Raw genomic sequence first — 21,321 nt, 5'->3', positions numbered from 1 at the left:
ACTCCTCTTAGCATGGTATGTGTTGTAAATAAGAATTTGTTCTTAACTGGCTTGCCTAGTTAAATAAAGGTTCCATTAAATAAAATTAAATAAGTGCGTCCCAAATTAGAGCCTATTCTATTCATAGTGCGCTACTTTTGACCAGGGCCAATGAGCCCCCATATGGCTCTAGTGGGCAGAAGTAGTGCACTAATTAAGCAATAGGGTACTATTTGGGACTCAGGGTACTATTTGGTACTCAACCCCAGTCCTTCGGGAGTAAAAGAAGGCCTGTAGTGTGAAGTGAAGCAGCGTGTTCGTTTCTCATCTTCAACCGTAACAGTGGAGCTGACAAATCTTTTTCCCCGCTATCAGTCCTCCTCCCCTTGAAAAGAACATACAGAGAGACAGCCTGGGAACTGTTCATGCTAACAACCAGAGAATCCGAGCAGAGCGAGCGACATCAAAGGGCTAACCAATTTGCACACCAGCTTACACACACCCACACATGTATACACTAACACTGTCATACATTTCTGTGAGGCATTCTCAGAAGTTCATGGGACTGTTGCCTCCGTTTGACAGGATGTGGGTTGTGTTCATTAGGCACCAAATGGACCAAACGGACTGAAACAGGGAGGGACTACCTGGACTTATGCAATTACAAATGCTCGTTTTCCATTGCAAAGCTTTTTAAAACGTTGCATGCTCTAATGAACACGACCCTGACTTGACTGCATGGGAAGTAACGTAGGGTTCACAAACCCCAACCAAATCATTGCTAAACAGTGTTGGGAAATCTTTCCCTACTACTAGCAACCCGGGCTTTCCCAGTCACTCTCTATTAGTGGTCATTTCAGATCAGGGAATAAAAAACTGCAGGAATCAGACGTTTTGAAGGATTAGTGGCCATCTCTTCTAGTCTCTGATCCCTTTACTTCAGTGGTACGAGCAGGAAACCTCCCTCCGCAGTCATCCAGTACACTTAATCTACCACCGCAATATTACACCCGAGGTCACTGCCAAGACAAATGCAGTTAGTGCAATAGGGGGTAGGAATTTTCTCAATGGTGTCTGTTACCACGTATGTGTGAGAGAGATAGAGAGAGAGAGAGATCTCACACGAGGAGTGTGGAATGAGTGGTAACGAGCGAGGGAGGAAAAGGAGGAAAGGACAGATTAACGTGAGAACAGAAGAGGAGGGGGCGTGTAGGAGGGGGGAGGGATGGAGGGAGGGATGATGGATCCAAGATGTGTGAAGATTGAAAGAGTCCTGAACCGCGATGAAAGGGTTTGGGAGTCGTATCGAGTTATTCCACAAAGTCCTAGAGGAATATGGTAATAATAATAACAGGGGATGAGAGGGCAAAGGTCAATGGTGACTTCATCATCACAGAACAGACCAAAGAGCTGTTTCACCTCACAGCAAAGGTTGAAACCGCCCTTTAGCACTGGTCTAGGGACAGTTTTATATCTATAGTTAACAATGGCCAAAATTCAAGGCCAATGAGACGAAAGACAAGCATTTCAGCACAATTCAGTTGAACATGAATTGAAATCAACTACAATGTGAATTTTTGGTCAGAAGTGGTCTCACTACATGTTGGAACGATTACATGACGTCATTGTGGTACAATTTCCCACCATGTATGTGCACATGTGAGAGGAAATGATGTCACAGCCTCCAGATGGCACTGATAGACCATGGTGGGAGATACCATCGTTCTCCTAATGGAGGGGGAAGTGGTGGGGTGGGATAGTCCCTTAAGTCTAGGGAGAAACTCATAAATTGGCTAATGAGGAATGGGTAGATCAGACACTCCATTTCCGTGACCTACACACATACAAACACCCACGCACGCACGAGGACACACACACACACACACACACACACACACACACACACCTTCTGTGTGAAAAAAAAGGTAATCTTAATCGAGATGAACTGTGACTCACAAAGCCTGGATCAAGTCCAAATAGACCCCTGGATATAGGAATTTTAATTAATCAAACATCTTTTTGATGTTAATTCAGCATGAGGTAACTCGTAATTAGCCTTTGAAGCTAACAGTTTTTTTGGTGGGGTGGGGCTGTGAAAACATTGCAAAGAATTTCAGCAAGACCTAACAAGCGCATACACTTTTGGGGCCGGCAGTGTGAAAGTACGTAGAACCTACTGCGCAGCGCAAACTACACACCCTGTAGACCATGCAAAGCACTGAGATGTGAGTGTTATTCAGTGCCTATTCATTGTAGTTTTTGTCCTAATCAGAAATGTCAAAATGGTAAAACATTTTGTAGACAGACCACGTTGTCAAAATGTGACCCTTTCTGTATGTGTTGCTTCAATCTTACTTACAGTATCTTCTCTGCCATAATGATTCACCTGTAATACGCTTTATTAGGTATGCAGTACACTGAGTAAGTGATAAGCAATGCTAGTATACCAGTGACCAAGTGGATATTTCATTATTTATAAGTGTTTTTAATTGTGTTCTTTAATCAGCTGTTTTCTTTGTGTTTTATTGCATATTTCTGGTGGTTTTGACCCACAGATTTGCAGATGGATTGGCAGGTCAACTGTTTATGGCTTGGCTAGCTAGCCAGCTAAGTGGCTAGTTGTTTTTGTTTGAATGATGCATCTGGACACTGTACCAGATTTTGCATTTTGTTTCACCTGGCTGCTAGTTCCTGATCTTTTGAAAGCAAACATTTAGGAGTCACCTAAAGCTCGGGAGGAATGGGAGATGCAGTAGAGGAGTACAGTGCTGAGGCAGAGTGCTCGTGGTGAGTACTCTGAACTGTGTGTGGCCAGCTTTCTGGCACCCAGAGCTGCTGAGGCATCACCCAAGTGGGTGCCAAACATTGTGAAGGGGGAGAAATCCCGTTGGTACATGACTCAGGCTGGTTCCCAGAGTAGCCCTCGACATGATCATCCCCAGACTCTTCATCAACCATCTCCCTGACCAACCTTCCTCTGATCAAGCCATTAACTGAGCCTCTCCCTCTTTGGAGGACGCATGCACTTAAAGACATGGCCGCTAACTACTGTAACTATAGCAAGGCTACTCATGATGATGTACTGCTTGTTGTTTTTTTGTTGCTTTTGAAGCTCTTTGAGATTCTTATGAAAAGCGCAATCGAAATGTAATAAACCGTTATTATACATTAATATATCGTCACTGACCACAAAAAAAAAGTGTGTTCATCTTTACATTCATGAAGTTGAAAACACATCACAAGCAACCAGAGAACTGTTCTGTGTTCTCTTTGTCCACGTCCATTTCAAACTCATTTCTGAATTTGTTTATCATTTGCTTAAGCATTTAAATTGGTGGTTTCAGAGGGGGGGGATGGAAACCGAAACGGAGAGGGGCTTTTAAAGTTGATTATTTTCGCAAAAAGGAAACAATTTTGGGGAAGAAAAAAAAAGCACTCTAGCTGCTGCTAGAAATCGAAGCTCCTCCCCTGGTGCTCCGTGGGGATTTAACGCCGAGTGATCTGAAGTGGTGCCCTGCTGTGAAAACCTGAGTGCTTTGACTCCACATGAAACCGCTCCATCACACAGCTCTGTGTTCTACTAAAAAGCCCCTTATGAGATCATTAACAGGGGGATGAACAAACAGGGCCTAATGAGAAGGAGGACGAGAAGAAGCCGCTTGAATGTAAGAGATGAACGGGAGAAAGCTCCGTTGGAATCAGAGACGCGATCGCTGTTGGTTCATGGAAGGATTGAACAGTGGATCTGTATCATTGTCTCGAGTCAAGACAGAGAGGCTGAAGGGAGTTAGCTGCTAGCTAAATACCTAACGAAGAAGAGTCAAGACAGAGAGACTGAAGGGAGTTAGCTGCTAGCTAAATACCTAACGAAGAAGAGTCAAGACAGAGAGACTGAAGGGAGTTAGCTGCTAGCTAAATACCTAACGAAGAAGAGTCAAGACAGAGAGACTGAAGGGAGTTAGCTGCTAGCTAAATACCTAACGAAGAAGAGTCAAGACAGAGAGACTGAAGGGAGTTAGCTGCTAGCTAAATACCTAACGAAGAAGAGTCAAGACAGAGAGACTGAAGAGAGTTAGCTGCAAGCTAAATACCTAATGAAGAAGAGTCAAGACAGAGAGACTGAAGGGAGTTAGCTGCAAGCTAAATACCTAACGAAGAAGAGTCAAGACAGAGAGACTGAAGAGAGTTAGCTGCAAGCTAAATACCTAACGAAGAAGAGTCAAGACAGAGAGACTGAAGAGAGTTAGCTGCAAGCTAAATACCTAACGAAGAAGAGTCAAGACAGAGAGACTGAAGAGAGTTAGCTGCAAGCTAAATACCTAACGAAGAAGAGTCAAGACAGAGGGTACGGAAGCGCTTAGAAACAAAAGAAAGAAAAATACATTTCATTTCAGTCTCATGTTATTGCATCTGTGGAACATTTCAGAGAAAACAAACATATTCCAAACCGTGTGAACCTACACATTACTTCAGCACTGCCAATAGCATGTGTAGTGTGTGCCCATGCATGTGTACATACAGTACATAACATCAGAGGGCCTTCCTAGTCCTTAGGCATGTGTACCCTTTAGTGTACTGAGAGCAGATAAACCTTAGACCCCTTGGAATCTGCAAGCTTTGCCAAATCGATCTCTGGTGGAGAGACTCAGCCCTGATTTGTCCTAACATCAAACAAACTGAGGGCCCCGTCAATGAGCTCAACCTCCTAGTTCTCCGAACTCAAAAGATAAAAAGAGAAGAGAAGGACTTCGACAAAACAAATTGTTTCGGAACTGGGAACTCTGTGGGAACTGCGAAAATAAACCAGAAACCTGAAAAGGCCACATTGACAGTTTCCTGTTAACGCACACACATGGGAAAACAAAGTCACTTTAATGACGCTGTCAATCAAGTTCAAGCGGTAACGACGGGCAGCCCCTATGCAAAGGGCCGCCGCAACGATGTGTGGTCCCCATACACGCCTGCTCGTTTCCACAACAGCAGGCAGCTCCTACGTCTAGGAAGGGTTTGCTTCTTCCCTCACTTTATCTGACGATTGAATAACTTTGATTTTGAGTTTGTTATGTTACAGTCTGACTTTCTTCTTTCACTGTAATCAGCTAAATTGTTTTGCTGGGCTGGAACCTTCAATTATTGACCTGTTGATTATTTGATTATTTCACCACACTAATAGCTTGACAAATGTTTTTCTCTGATTTGCTAAAACATGAAATAGTCCGAGGAACATTGACTGAGAAATGAAACATCTAACGAAAGGTGTCATGTTCTCTGGAAGTACAGCTGTCATTTGTAATAGACAGGTGATGTTGATTTGTGGGCCCCACAACCTACTCAACCACTAACTCCTCCATTATGTCACTTGGGGCATCAATGGCGAAACACATGGCAAAAAAAAATGATTAAATTGTGGTGCGATGCTACACATTCATCTGATTCGGGACTCAACAGGGTGTGACCACATGAAAAGAACAGCAAAAGCATCCGCCCTTGGAGCAGCGCTATCACAGATCGGCCAAGAAAAGAACCTTAGCCGGTTTTCACCACATGTACTGTTTTCCAACCAGTCGGCCACACGCATAGATTAAAAGCTAGCGACATTAAATGGTTGACCACCTGTCTCAGTCCCCTCTCTCTGGCCTACAAAGAGACCACGGGGAGATTCCCTTCCGCCGAAATGTGCCACCTGCTTCCTTTAATGTCCAGCAACTTTTTTTCCCAGCGACTTTTTTTCCAACCACAATAGCTCACTTTGTAACCAGTGCCCAGTTTAGCTATGAGGCTACATCAAACACCCGCCATCATATTGTGTCCTGACTTCATCTCAGCTGCAAAGTGACTCACTGTTTTAAATCTGGCAAGTGGACCTCCTCAGAAGTTGTTTTCTTCATCGGCCTCAAGAGACATCAGTTGGACAAGCGAGTTTTCTCTCTGTCTTTTTCCCAATTGAGATGTTGTGGATTTCTATACTGGCTCTGGTGTTTGTTCAGTGAACATTTGAGAATTAGAACATTTTGAATTAGACCATTCATATCTACCTTTTTCAACTAAGGCTGGAGAGAAAAAAACATGTTTTTTTTTGTTGTTAAAAACAAATGAAGAAAATGGCGGTTCATGCTGTATAGTACATCATTTGACATTCTGGGCGTCAGTATCAAAGCCTCTACAAAATCCTTTCATGCGGTAGAGTTGAAAGGCAAAACTAAAACCCTTTAAAGCAATCAAACATTCAAACTGTCTTAGACTACAATACAAACCACACTGTCATGGAAATAATGTGTCAAGTACAATGTTTTCCAAGCTCTAAGATTTTGCGTTTGTACATTACTGCATGTAGCATCATCTTGTAATATCATCTTGACTGATATTTGGAAAAGTTTCATTGTTCACGCAACAAAAACGTGCTTGTTAAATATTTGGGATTTAGTGACTTCCCACTGGGGCAAAAACCTGTTGAATCAATGTCGTTTCCACACCATTTCAACAAAACAATTCAATGTGATGATGTTCAATCGATGTGGAAAACTGATTGGATTCAGGGAATTTCTTTTTTTCCTCCTGACTTTTAACCTACAGCAAATCCAACGACATGGTGATTTTTTGTTGTTGATTTCACAACTCAACCAACCAAATGTAAATCAAATCTAGAACAGACGTCTGTGCCCTGTGGCTCACTTGATTCATCAAATCAATCTGATACTTCAAAGGAAAACTTGTTGGATGTTTCACAATGAATGAGTCATACAAGTTGTCAGGCAGGCCAAGGCCTTTGTCGTGGGAACCATTTAGGATGGGAGAGCCTTGACACTTGCGTTCAAGGGGCAGCTTGAGGACACATTGTATGACTTAGACCGAGAATGTTCTAGTTGTGTAACCACAGCCCTATGAAGTCCTTTACAGAGCCAGAAGAAGAGAAAACTGAAAAAATCATACTCATTTCAGAGGATGATTTCTTCTCCCCTGAATGTCTGTCATTCTCTCTCTCTCCTTTTCTCTCCCAGGCTCTTTCGCTCTCGCTCTCTCGCTGTCTCCCTCCATCTTTTCCTCTCTCCTCTCTCTGTCTCCCTCCATCTTTTCCTCTCTCCTCTGTCCTCTCTCTGTCTCCCTCAGTCTTTTCCTCTCTTCTTCGCTCTCTCTCCCTCTTCTTGCTCTCTTTGCTCAAGGCGAGCTCTTTCATCTTTTGTTCCCACCAAAACAGTCACCCATGACACTTAGGAGTCCATTTAACTTGAATGGAAAAATAAAGACCATGCATCGGGCCGATCCGTTCGGTATAACTAAATTACAGTAATGATGAGCAACAGAGATTATTTGAGACGCCCTATGGGTCAGTGCGAGCCCCTTTGATGGGAGTTTATCAAATTGAACACAGCACATCGCTAGGGGTAGAGAGAGAGCGAGAGAGCGAGAGCGAGAGTGAGAGAGCGAGAGAGAGAGAGAGAGAGAGAGAAAAGAGAGAGAGAGAGGGACAGTCAGTGTTACACCAAGTTGTGCTCAGTGTTAAATGTAACGGTGCAAGTCAAAAATGGAGAGAATTACATCAAAGGCGACATTCAACATTGGGATTTTCCAACTCAGAGAAAAAGGCTAACTGTCATCGCAGTTACTGTAAGCTCGGGCATGGTTCTTTTTACTTCCCTGTTTTTGAAATAGAGAAGGTTTTCTTTTCTCTCTCATTTTAAATTGCACGTAGGTCAATGTCAATAGATCAGGCCTAATGTGCAGTGGGTAAAAAAAAGAATGTAGTTGTATGATTTATGTCATCTGCATTGTAATGCACCCCCTCACAAGAACCACACGTGAACCCAGATGGGATCATCAAAGAAGGCGACGCTTTTCCCCATGCTTTTACTGTGGTCCTGCTATTGATATAAGAAGAGCATGTTTAAAGAGATCAAAGGGGATGCTGGTTTCTAGTAGTAAGGTGTTGCCCTATTTCAACTAAGGCCAGCAGGCATGAGTCACAAGGTAGGCTACTGTAACCTAACACTTACAGGTAATGGAGCAAGGTTGGGCTTTCCTGTAAACACTTGTGGTTTTCATTTGAAATATGAAATTTGAGAACTCCACAAAATGGCCGCCATCTTTTCTCCCTCCACTTCCCATAAGTGCCTGGCTGTGCTTCAAACCACCGCCAACAATACCACCTGTCTTTTTTTAATGTGCAGTAAACAATGAAAACACACTTCAAACATTATCCGCTTGGCACTTGTTTTTCCTACTAGCCCAAACTGTTTATCTTAAAGGCATTTATCAAGCCACCTTGAGGCATTGTTTGCAAGTAAGCCACTTCCTTCTCTTTGGCTTGTGTGTATCAGGGCTGTGTCACCCTAAACCACATCTCTTTCAGCGATCAATGGCAACTTCCTGCTACTGCCAAACACTATAGACATGAATCATCTTATAGACCTACCGCATATAGTTGATAGAACAGTTAGGGCATGGCTGATGGAAACTCCTTCCGGCACCAATGGTGCTGGTACTTCACTTTGTTCATTTGGAATACTGTTTTGAGTACATTTTAGTAACATACTTACCAGGAGTTTAGCATTTTATATTGATAAAGTTGAACCTCAAAAACATACATTTGAACTTTTTTTCAAATGCCTTCAGAAGTAAAAATAAATAAATAAAGGGAAAATAAAGAAAGAGCGAATACAATGGTTATCAAATCCTTCTTTAACTGCCCAGATGCATTACCAACCAAAACCCTGTGATGGGGAAAAGGATTGTTTCACTTAAAAGCATGTCTTTTGTTCTGGTTATCTGCCTCTCCAGCTAGATTTGGTCCAGATGGAAGTCAAGTAGGTCTCTCTCTCCCTCCCTCTCTCCCTCCCTCCCTCCCTCCGAGAGCTTCCACGTGTGAGGTGGGCATACGAGGGTCTTGTGGGACCGTACAGTATTGTGTACATTTGTATAATCCAACCACGGCACACCTTTATTTGTGGTCTACTAAAACGCGACTGAAAACCAAGCCATCATCTGGTAATCCTCTAGCAAAGGTCATCTGCAACATAACCAGACATCAGTTTTGATAAAACATCCATTACTCAAAATGAATTTCATTCAATAGGAAAGAAAAGGGTTGTGATTATAGGTCACACTTTGAGCTTTTAGATCTGATAGCGTCCAATTCCAAATATCCTGCAAAAATTGGCTCGAAACCCAGCACGCTTCTGTAAATATTCTCTACGGCTCTGGCAACATTAGCCATGTTTCTGGTGACTTTAGAACAGCGACCAGATGTCCTTTGATGTCCGCTGATCCCACTTTGAAGCTGACAACAAATAACACACACGTTTATTACACGGTAAACATTTGATGCTTTCACATTTCTTCCCCTAAATCCTTTACAGTTTGTCCTCAGTGGGGGAAAAAAACGATGAGTTCTCTCTCTATCGCCCTGATTGTCTCTCTCCTTTTTCTCTTTCTTTCTTTCTTTCTTTCTTTCTTTCTTTCTTTCTTTCTTTCTTTCTTTCTTTCTTTCTTTCTTTCTTTCTTTCTTTCTTTCTTTCTTTCTTTCTTTCTTCTTTCTTTCTTCTTTCTTTCTTTCTTTCTTTCTTTCTTATCCTAGATTAAAGGGACTTGGATACCACTTGAAAAGTTGGATTCTGAAATAGCCAGAACCACATCTGAGAGAAAGACAGAGAATTAACAAGACACCACCAACTCAGGGCAAAAAGAGAGAGAAAAAAAGCATATTGTTCAATATGGAGACCCAGAAGTATAATCCTGTAATATAAGTCATCCTAAGGCAATGAAACAAATCAACCTTTCTGAAGGAGGCCAGAGAGGAAAATAAAAACTGTTGTCAGACAACAAATTTGTCCTCTCTAGTGACTAGACCTCGTTTGGATCTTGTGGCTTCCGAGAAGAGACACGATGGCTATCTGTGATACTTTGTATGTGTGTGTGTGTGTGCGTGCGTGTGTCAGACCAGCATTAGCAGTGGACGGATAGTAACCAGCGTCATTGCTTTTCAAAGGGTGACTAAACCCCTGTCTCTTTCATGTGGGTGACGACGTGACCTTGCTTGGTCTACGGAGGACGCCGGCCAGGCACCACAGTCCGGTTATAGGCAGCGGTAGGGCAAACAATGCCAGGGCCTGGTGCCATCCATCCCTCCATCCCCAGCTGCATCCTCTCAACGAAGCCTCGATTGAAGTGGATTCATTTATTTATTCCGCTTTCACAAGACTGACATGAAAGACTTGACTGTGTGTTTCAATGTATTGTAACTTTGTTATCTAAAGGTTTGAGGAAGACACCCCAGAGATCAAAGCTGTGTGGAGACACAAAGTGGAGTCAAGTTAAAGTGTGACACACTTCATGACATCTACTGGTTTCCCAGTAATACTCTCAGACTGGATTTCTTAGTTGTGACGGGGGGCACCCTATTCCCTATGGGCCCTGGTCAAAAGAAGTGCACTATAAAGGGAGCCATTTGGGATGCGGACATAACACTAAATGAGTGGCACATACATGGGCATCTACCACACAGCTCCACAAGTAAGCACCTAAAACTACACAGCTTCTACACTTACTAACGTGGTCAAGGTCGGCCATTTTCCCTGACTGAGACAGAGAATGGCAAAGCCTCACGTCTTCACCCTGATTAAGAAGTAGGATTAGTCCTGCCAGGAGAGACCCGGGTATGGTGGAGGTAGAGAGAGAGAGGTGTGGGGGATGAGTAAAATAGGGGCTAAAACCAAATCAGGGCATGAAGACTTATCCACAGTCGGCTGAAGAGTGTTCCAAGGCCTGAGAAAAGAGGAGGCACGGAATCAGATAAGAAAATATAATTGAACCATTCACTTTGCATAAATCTCACCAAAGCCAACTGCCCAGGTGTTGTCAAAAAAAATCTCTCTCTCTCTCTCTCTCTCTCTCTCTCTCTCTCTATACCAGGTAAATTGACTGAGAACACATTCTCATTTGCAGCAACAACCTGGGGAATAGTTACAGGGGAGAGGAGGGGGATTAATGAGCCAATTGTAAACTGGGGATTATCAGGTGACCATATTGGTTTGAGGACCAGATTGGGAATTTAGTCAGGACACCGGGGTTAACACCCCTACTCTTACGATAAGTGCCATGAGATCTTTAATGACCTCAGAGAGTCAGGACACCCGTTTAACGTCCCATCCGAAAGACGGCACCCGACCCAGGGCAGTGTCCCCAATCACTGCCCTGGGGCATTGGGATATTTTTTTAGACCAGAGGAAAGAGTGCCTCCTACTGGCCATCCAACACCACTTCCAGCAGCATCTGGTCTCCCATCCAGGAACTGACCAAGCCAGCAGTGGTATGCAGGGTGGTATGCTGCTGATAATTATTTAATTTAGGATTCTTTCTAATCCTAGATTAAAGGGACTTGGATACCACTTGAAAAGTTGGATTCTGAAATAGCCAGAACCACATCTGAGAGAAAGACAGAGAATTAACAAGACACCACCAACTCAGGACAAAAAGAGAGATAAAAAAAGCATATTGTTCAATATGGAGACCCAGAAGTATAATCCTGTAATATAAGTCATCCTAAGGCAATGAAACAAATCAACCTTTCTGAAGGAGGCCAGAGAGGAAAATAAAAACTGTTGTCAGACAACACATTTGTCCTCTCTAGCGACTAGACCTCGTTTGGATCTTGTGGCTTCCGAGAAGAGACACGATGGCTATCTGTGATACTTTGTATGTGTGTGTGTGTGTGTGTGTGCGTGCGTGTGTCAGACCAGCATTAGCAGTGGACGGATAGTAACCAGCGTCATTGCTTTTCAAAGGGTGACTAAACCCCTGTCTCTTTCATGTGGGTGACGACGTGACCTTGCTTGGTCTACGGAGGATGCCGGCCAGGCACCACAGTCCGGTTATAGGCAGCGGTAGGGCAAACAATGCCAGGGCCTGGTGCCATCCACCCCTCCGTCCCCAGCTGCATCCTCTCAACAAAGCCTCGATTGAAGTGGATTCATTTATTTATTCCGCTTTCACAAGACTGACATGAAAGACTTGACTGTGTGTTTCAATGTATTGTAACTTTGTTATCTAAAGAAGGTTTGAGGAAGACACCCCAGAGATCAAAGCTGTGTGGAGACACAAAGTGGAGTCACGTTAAAGTGTGACACACGTCATGACATCTACTGGTTTCCCAGTAATACTCACAGACTGGATTTCTTAGTTGTGATGGGTCAAAAAAAATCGTCTTGGAGGTGCCCCAAATGGCACCCTATTCCCTATGGGCCCTGTTCAAAAGAAGTACACTATTAGGGAATAGGGAGCCATTTGGCGTGCAGCCCAAAACATTAAACCAGTGGCACATACAGTACTTGTGCATCTACCACATAGCTACACAAGTAACCCCCCTTCAACTACACAGCCTCTACACTTACTGTACTAAAGTGGTCAAGGTCGGCCATTTCCCCTGACTGAAACAGAGAATGGCAAAGCCTCACGTCTTCACCCTGATTAGGAGTTGGGATTAGTCCTGCCAGGAGAGACCGGGGTGTGGTGGAGGTGTGGGTGGAGAAAGCGAGCGGGAATGAATAAAAGAAGGGCTAATACCAACTCAGGGAATGAAGACTTATCCACCATTGACTGAAGCGTCTTCCCGAGTCCTGACATAAGAGAAGGAAACCACAGCAGGGGGAAAAAACCCGTTAAGTTGGCATAAGTCTCACCAAGCCAACTGCCCAGATGTTATCAAAAAAAAATCTCTCTTTCTCTCTCCCCTATGGAATATTCCTTTGATTCCAGAATCATGCTGGTTCGCTCATCTAAGCAGTTCCAACCCACCAAGGTGGAGTCGGCTGCCTTTGCAGTGTTTGGTTACACTGAATTGTATGTCGCCACCACACCACCTGCATTGCTGTCGACTTCTGGTGGGAAGAAGGTAGCCTCAATATGAACCATTGACTAGGCTACGGCTCGTGCATCCGCCCAGGCATTGCTGACTGGTCCTCTGATCCTCCCCTCACAACAGCGGGATGTTCAAGAAAACAAGCCCTCATTTGGATTAGAATAAATCGTTCGTACTTTAATATGACCTAAACGAGGCCAACCATCTGACTCGGGAAAAGGACTGTTTGGTTTTGAAGCAAGATCCTCACTCTGTCCATCGACTCTATCCCACCCCGATGGCACTGCCTCAGGTTGGCCACTAGCTGGCGTGAGTGGACAACTTGAGGCAACTTGGTGGTTATGCAGACATGAGGTCAGGCATTTTTCAGGCGTTTTTTCAGAATGCCATCAATTAAGGTTTTCCCTTATGATGTTGCAATATGTCTGTTATATGCGGTCGCAAATCTTTCGTGGGTTGAATTGGGAAAAACTCACTCTGGGAACTCACCAACGCAAAATCCCAGTATTCACCTTGGAAAAAATACGGTCAGAATGATTTATCTTTCAGAACTCCATACCCACATGTTCCTCCTATTTCCTCCCATCACCATTGTGTGGGATTAACCATAGCCCGTAGATGCATCTGTCACCCTAAATGAGCCATAGACAAAGAAGGGAGCTTTAATGAGTGTCTGGGAGAGAACAGACGAGGTCCTGCCCATCAATTAGGACTGCTTAGACTAGTGGCCTTTGAAGTGTACTGGACACCAAGTCCCAGCATGCTCTATGGCATAGACCAGGGGTGGAGGACGGGAGGCCTCCTGAGGTAATACATCACCACACCTCAGAATACAGATTAGAATGGAATGAGATTCTATTTCTCTGATCATTTCAACCTAACACCAACCACTCTTCCACCATCTCTTCTTCTTTCCTTCGCTTATACAGTAGCTTCTGTTAGAAATCATTTTGCTAGAAATTCCAACTGCAGGAGCCTGTTCATGTCTCCTGTATCTTGCTCTTCAACCCAACCCAATACTGGGTGTTTTTGCTTCCCAGGCAGGTGTAGCTCAACATCTAGGCTAGTGGCCATGTACTGTATGAAACAAACAATGCATATCAACTCTCACATAAAACACATTCTAAAACATCAATTATTGCTTCTCCATCAACTCCAAGCAAATGATCGGAATTTTTCCTCGCATTAACCCCTAGCATTACCGCTAATGATGCTAACGATAGAAAGCATACTGGATACTGCGTGTTCATGTCTTCAACCACGAAACAACGTCTAGTCCCCTTAGGACAACTCATCTCACTTGGATGGATTTTTGCCACGGAGGGCTACTGAGAGACGGGACAAGAGAGAAAAGGGGGATAGAAAGCGAGAGAGCAAACAAGTGAGAAGAGAGCTAGAGAGAGAGAGAGACAGACCGAGAGAGAAACGCGAAAGACGGGAGAGAGAAAGACAATAATCGTTTGGAGTCAGAAAACACATTTCAAAGAGGCTCCAAACAGCCTGCATGTGAAATCGGATAGCAACTAATAAAGTGCATCTCTTCACAACAATAAATAATGCATCAAGAGGAAACAACATGAAACAGAGAGGCTTGTTTGATCCTCAGAAAGACGGAGAAAAGGGTTTATTAACGGACGTCAGTGCGTTGCATTCATGTCATGGAGGAGCGCTCGTACCAGGCCTCATTTAAAGTCAATATCTGAAGAACTTCTCCGCAACTTTGCTGACGTGTGGTCCGGATGAATATTATGTGAAATAAGTTGAATATATTTGTGTGAAATCGATAGTGTCGGTAGTTGGTTGGTGAACATGCTGTCGTGTTTGGAAGTGTCCTGAAAACTGTTCAAGTGCGGTCCTGGCTCGCCCTGAGGCAATGAAGAAATGCATTTTCCATCTATTTTTCCTTGCTATGGTGTGATACATAAACAGAGGCAAATTCTTACAACACCAACCCCCCCCCCCCCCCACATTCAGTAACCAATGGAAACCCTTGTGACTCCACCTACAGTCGGCCCCTGCAGTTCTTTCATGTCCTGCCTCGCTGCCCCAGTGGGGAAGGAGAGTCAGTTCTCATGACTCAGTACAATCAACCGGCAGCCCCCGCGAGGGGGGGGGGGGGGAATAGTTCTGACCACCGGCTGATGGGCCAAGGACAGAGGATCAAACTAACCGCATAGCGGGGCAAGAGCAGCAGGGGGGGGGGGGGGGTCCTCTGCTAATCTCCGTTAGAATTGACATGCAAAGCGGTTTGGGTAAACGGGACAGGGTTGCACTGTGGCCGGCTTGCAGTCGACTGTATGGTTTTAATATGAATCACTGGATAGGAAGGTAGAGTTCAGTTTTGTAGTAGAAATGTATATTTTGGGAGCTGACTTGTGTTGTCTGTTGACAGTGTGTGTGTGGTGTAGCAATGAGTTTGGTGTGTATTTAGTGTGTGTGTGTGGTGTAGCAATGCGTTTGGTGTGTATTTAGTGTGGTGTAGTAATGAGTTGTGTTTTTTTAGTGTGTGGTGTAGCAATGAGTTTGGTGTGTATTTAGTGTGTGTGGTGTAGCAATGGGTTTGAGTTGAGTGTGTGTGCGTGCATGTTTGAGTTTTTCCTGACCACTTGACCTGACAGAGTATCTCACAGCTGCACAACACTGACATCATGTGACATCATTTGGAAATTGAGTTTATGCTGTTGTTTTGCAAGTATTGAGTAAGATGTTGGGTCAAGTCATCTACAAAGATACAAGCAAACAGTATATTTTATTCATCGTAAAATTAGTTCTCTACAGAAAAATTATTCCCGAAGAACAAATGGATAGCATTACATAGAAATACACATGACATTTAATTCACAGGCAATCAATGTTCTTGGTCTCAATTTGCTTTGTCATGCACAGCGTTTCAGCACTGGGCTATCTCAGATGGCAGGGAACCATATTTTAATTGATATGGAATCGCACTTGGTTCTAGAAAGGAAAACACACACAGATATCATGAAGACCTGATGGTTAATGTTGTTTTATATAGAAAATAACCAACAAGAAAAAAATGCTTGCAATCTAGTCTCACCTTCAAAGCATTCTGGGATGTTGAGTTTTCCATTGATGCATTGGGTTGACACTGCATAGCCACACTTCTTCTCCTTGTTCATACAATAGACCGAGACGACGTCCGCATGCGAGATTCTATTGGGCTCGAAATCCCCTATCCAAAATTTATTTCCATTGTAAAGGATGCGTCCTCTTTTAATACCTACCTTGCAGGAAGCTGTGGAACAAAGAGTGAAATTATGATCAATAATTATAGTATTGGCTCAGGGAGCTAGGTGGATATTACTATTTAGAATTTCAAAAAACAGCAACATTCAGCTATTCAAAAACACCGATTTGACAGGTTACCAAATAAGTTTGGTTAAACAAAATACAAAATTGCCACAAAATCAGTGGTCCTACCCCTGCAAACTGGCTCCTTTGACCAATCCCCTGTTTTAAGACATTCAACCTCCACAGGCCCATCCAGGACATAGTCTACATTACATCCATATTTGACAGTCTCCTTGAAGCCGTACTCCCTCTTGTCAGTATTGGTCATGTAGCCATTGTTGATGCCTGTTGGAGCTGAACAGGTCACCACTGGAAACAAACAGAGGTCAATCAGGGTTAGTGTGTGTTCAGAATACCACTTTAACGTCGTCCACAAAGCAAATCACTTGTCATTTATTACCACACGAAAAGGTGCAATTTGTATTTCATTTCCTCAGAGGTATCACAGACATATCTGGCCAAAACTAAAACAAATAAACGGTTCCACAAGCCAATAACCATCCCCCTCAGCTTACAAACGTTCACGAACTAAAGTTACGAATTTCTAAAGGTGACATGAAGTGCTCAGCAATAAAAATAAAGATATTTTATTGTCACATACAGCGCTCCTGGAGCAAGTTAGGGTTAAGTGCCTTGCTCAAGGGCACATCGACAGATTTTTCACCTTGTTGGCTTGGGTATTCAAACCAGCGACCATTTGGTTACTGGCCCAACGCCCTAACCCAGGGATGGGCAACTGGCCTCTTTGTAGGCCTGAGTACCAATATATATATGTTTGCTTTTTAAAAATATTTTTTATAGTAAATAACCTTTATTTTGTGTGTGTGTGTGTGTGTGTGTGTGTGTGTGTGTGGGGGGGGGGGGGGGGGGGGGGGTGTTGCCCATCCCTGCTCTAGGCTACCTGCCGCCCTAGCAATACAACAGATTAGAGCCTTTGACTCATAACACTGTACCTACATTTACATTCTGGTGGCTCAGTCCAGTTTCCGTCAGTGCTGCACGATCCCCTCTCACTGCCTATGAGGACAAGTGGAGGGAAACACTCATAGGTCCCCCCAAAACCAAACACAATCGTTTCGCCTGTCAACTTTCTGTCGTAGACCATTTTCCCATATTTAGGTATTGGAGGAAGACCACACGTCACCGCTAACAGAGGGGAGAGATTTCATTCACATGCTCATTAAATCACGCACATTTGATTGAAATACGTGATATTCTCTCTATATATTAAATCAGAGACAGACGATGTAACATATGAGTAGCATAGTCTACAGTAAAGCAATTATTCAAATCTCCGTTTTACACATCGTAGAATGCTCTTCACAATTACAGCAATACGGCCACGTTTACATTGTGCTTATAGGCTTGCACGTATCAATGTGAGTTTGTATGCATTTATCAATGTGAGATCATGTTGAATCATTAGTGCTCAGTGCTAGAGCAGCTATGTATTTCAGTATAAGGCAGACACCTACGTGTGCACGTCGGTGGGGGATCACTCCATTGTCCGTCGTACAAGCACTCAATGGTACTGGCTCCTTGCAGGGTATACCTGTAGACAACATTACCGTAATCTATCAAATTATGTACTAAAAAAATAAAATAACATAAAGTACAGACTATAATAGGTGTAGGGTATACAGTGATTTCAACTTTGACCTACTTCACATGTGTTTGATACAATAACATGTTATCGACTTTGACAGCACGGAGAGGTGGCCAGTCGTCAACGAAACGCTAGAATGGAATTTGTAAATACTATTCCCCATACCCCTCGTGGCAGGTGTAGTTGATGACACTCTGATAGACAATGTCCACAAACTCCATGTCTCCATGGCCCAGCGCTTCTGGGAGAGAGCAACTCTTTGCTGCATCAGAAGTGAAAAAAGAAAAAGAGAGTCAGTCAGCATTGCTCAACAGTTCCATCAATACGAGCATCAACTGATCCTCATTGTAACATATTGAATCTCAACTGATAATACTTGCAATGTACTGAGTATCAATTGATAATACTTGCAATGTACTGAGTATCAACTGATAATACTTGCAATGTACTGAGTATCAACTGATAATACTTGCAATGTACTGAGTATCAACTGATAATACTTGCAATGTACTGAGTATCAACTGATAATACTTGCAATGTACTGAGTATCAACTGATAATACTTGCAATGTACTGAGTATCAACTGATAATACTTGCAATGTACTGAGTATCAACTGATAATACTTGCAATGTACTGAGTATCAACTGATAATACTTGCAATGTACTGAGTATCAACTGATAATACTTGCAATGTACTGAGTATCAACTGATAATACTTGCAATGTACTGAGTATCAACTGATAATACTTGCAATGTACTGAGTATCAACTGATAATACTTGCAATGTACTGAGTATCAACTGATAATACTTGCAATGTACTGAGTATCAACTGATAATACTTGCAATGTACTGAGTATCAACTGATAATACTTGCAATGTACTGAGTATCAATTGATATTGATATTGTTTCAGGTCAAACTTTATAAAAGCGTCCTACTTGAGCACGTGAGTCTAGACTTGGTCCAGTCTCCGCTAGCATTGCAGCTGATTGTGCGAGAGCCTGAGGTGGGTGTGTACCCTCGTTTACACAACAGCACCACCTCGTCTCCGGGGGAGTACACCCTCTGGAGCCCCTCCAGTTCCATACCGTCACCCAGGGGCGGGCGGCCACATTCTGAGGGGGCAGACAAGCAAAGGGACGGGTCAATAAAACACACACACACACACACACACGGACACAGAAAAAAACATATAGATTAACCAAAGAAGTGCCCGTGCAACTCCCCTGACATTCTGTTGACATTTTACGTAATAACTAGTGATAGTTTGTTGCGCATAAAAAGGTAGGTGGACTATTAAAATAAAGTGTATTTTTCCTTTCAGCTTACAGTAACTGAAAGTATTGGTCAACATGACACAAGCCCATTTGTCTCAACACACTCTGACAACATGCTCACTGAGAGTACGGAGGAATATTGAACAGCATACAGCGCAGAAACACAAAAGGCTTCTGAAATCAAGAGGTCAAAACACTGGAGCATAAAATGAACAAAAATACAAACGCAACATGTAAAGTGTTGCTCCTATGTTTCATGAGTCTTTCATATGCACAAAAATCGTATTTCTCTGAAATGTATTGCATTAATTTGTTCACATCCCCGTTAGTGAGCATTTGTCCTTTGCCAAGATAATCCATCCACCTGACAGGTGTGGCACATCAAGAAGCTATCATTACACAGGTGCACCTTACGCTGGGGACAATAAAAGGCCACTCTGAAATCCACAGTTTTGTCACACAACATAATGTCACAGATGTCTCAAGTTGAGGGAGTGTGCAATTGAATGTTCATTTTGCTACCATAAGCTGCTTCCAATGTCTTTTTTTAGAGAGTTTGGCAGTACATCCAACCGGCCTCACAACCGCAGACCACGTGTAACCATGTCAGCCCAGGACCGCCACAACCTGCGGGATCGTCTGAGACCAGCCGCACGGACAGCTGATTAAATTGTGGTTTTGCACAACCAAATCATTTCCGCACAAACTGTCAGAAACTGTCTCAGGGAAGCTCATCTGCATGCTCGTCGTCCTTACCAGGGCCTTGACCTGACTGCAGTTCGGCATCGTAACTGACTTCAGTGCGCAAAGGCTCACCTTCGATGGCCACTGGCATGCTGGAGAAGTGTGCACTTAAAAAATGAATCCTGGTTTCAACTGTAACGGGCGTGTATGGCGTCGTGCGGTTCGCTGATGTCAACGCTGTCAGAGTGGCCCATGGTGGTGGTGGGGTTATGGTATGGGCAAGCACAAGCACAAGCGATGGACAATGAACACAAAAAATGCCCCAGTTCTTTCATGACCTGCATACTCACCAGACATGTCATCCCATTGAGCATGTTTGGAATGCTCTGAATCGACATGTACGACAACATGTTCCAGTTCCCGCCAGCAATATCACAAAGCCATTGAAGAGGCATGGGACAACACTCCAATCAACAGCCTGATCAACTCTATTAGAAGGAAATGGCGCTGCCAATATCCAGCAACTTCACAAAGCCATTGAAGAGGCGTGGGACGACATTCCACAATCAACAGCCTGAGCACCTGTATTCGAAGGAGATGGCGTCTCAATGCATGAGGCAAATGGTGGTCACACAAGATACTGACTGGTTTTCTGATTCACGCCCATACTATTATTATTATTTTATTTTTATTTAAAGGTGTCTGTGACCAGCACATCTGTGAAATCCATAGATTAGGACCTAATGAATTTATTTCAATTGACTGATTTCCTTATATGAACTGTAACTCAGTTTAAATTGTTGCATTTCTATTTTTGTTCAGTGTCGAGACCGTAAATAATAGATACTATACCTTTCTTGGTTGTCACTGGTGTATACAAGGCAAGCAGACAGAGCAGCGGCAAAGACAGACTTGGTGCCATCGTCTGTGGTGTGGAGAGTCTCTCCTCTCTGGTTTCAAGGGTAAAAAAAATGTGAATCTGAATGTTGTTGGAGCTCCCAACTTTTTATGCTCTCGAGGTAATTGGATAAGGGTCGATGACAACGCCGAATGAGGCAACCGCTGGCTCTTTTACCATTTACGTAATTTACCGTAAAGCACCAGACCTTTGTGAACCTTACCGTTGCCCCACCCCCCATTCCTAGTACACATCACCAGTTTTCTGTAACTCTTCACCAAATCATGGTCGCCAGATCCATTTATGTAGTACAATAAAGTTGACTGAAGCTATTCTAGCAGTATAACATTGATGTGGCTAGATGACGCAGATCTACACACGCAGACCTAATACTATGAATATTTGTGTGTGTGTGATTTTTATCTGTGAACAGAATACATTTGTAATCTCATACAGCTTCTGTTTGTTGTTCTTGTTGCAAAATTGCAAGAGTTCAAGCCGATATCGAGTTCAAGTCAAAACAAAAAGGTATGTTTACTCTTGGTTAAAAAGTAACTTGTTTTTCTCTCAAAACTGCAGTGCCCTTTGTGTATGAGCAGAGATGACAAATACTGTAATCCTATACTGACATCTAGTGTCATTTTCAGGTTACATGTACTTTACAGGCAATCAAATTCAGGCTCATTCAAGTTATGGATATAATCAACAGGTTAT

At 43.2% G+C, this 21,321-nt stretch overlaps 1 protein-coding gene across 1 annotated transcript; it reads right to left on the bottom strand.

Moving 5' to 3' along the window:
• Positions 1-15,559: 15,559 nt before the first annotated feature.
• Positions 15,560-21,029, bottom strand: LOC109865705 (beta-2-glycoprotein 1). Its single transcript, XM_020454090.2, has 8 exons — positions 20,562-21,029; positions 18,687-18,863; positions 17,913-18,009; positions 17,617-17,693; positions 17,099-17,287; positions 16,271-16,450; positions 15,888-16,085; positions 15,560-15,784 (listed from the first exon to the last, which is right to left on the bottom strand). Exons 1-8 carry the CDS (start codon positions 20,629-20,631, stop codon positions 15,720-15,722), a joined length of 1,053 nt encoding a protein of 350 aa, XP_020309679.1. The 5' UTR covers positions 20,632-21,029; the 3' UTR covers positions 15,560-15,719.
• Positions 21,030-21,321: the final 292 nt, after the last annotated feature.

Source organism: Oncorhynchus kisutch, linkage group LG20 (assembly GCF_002021735.2).
Source record: "Oncorhynchus kisutch isolate 150728-3 linkage group LG20, Okis_V2, whole genome shotgun sequence".
Taxonomy (NCBI): domain Eukaryota; kingdom Metazoa; phylum Chordata; class Actinopteri; order Salmoniformes; family Salmonidae; genus Oncorhynchus; species Oncorhynchus kisutch.
Note: the sequence above shows the minus strand (reverse complement) of the source record. Positions and strands in the feature narration are given on the sequence as shown.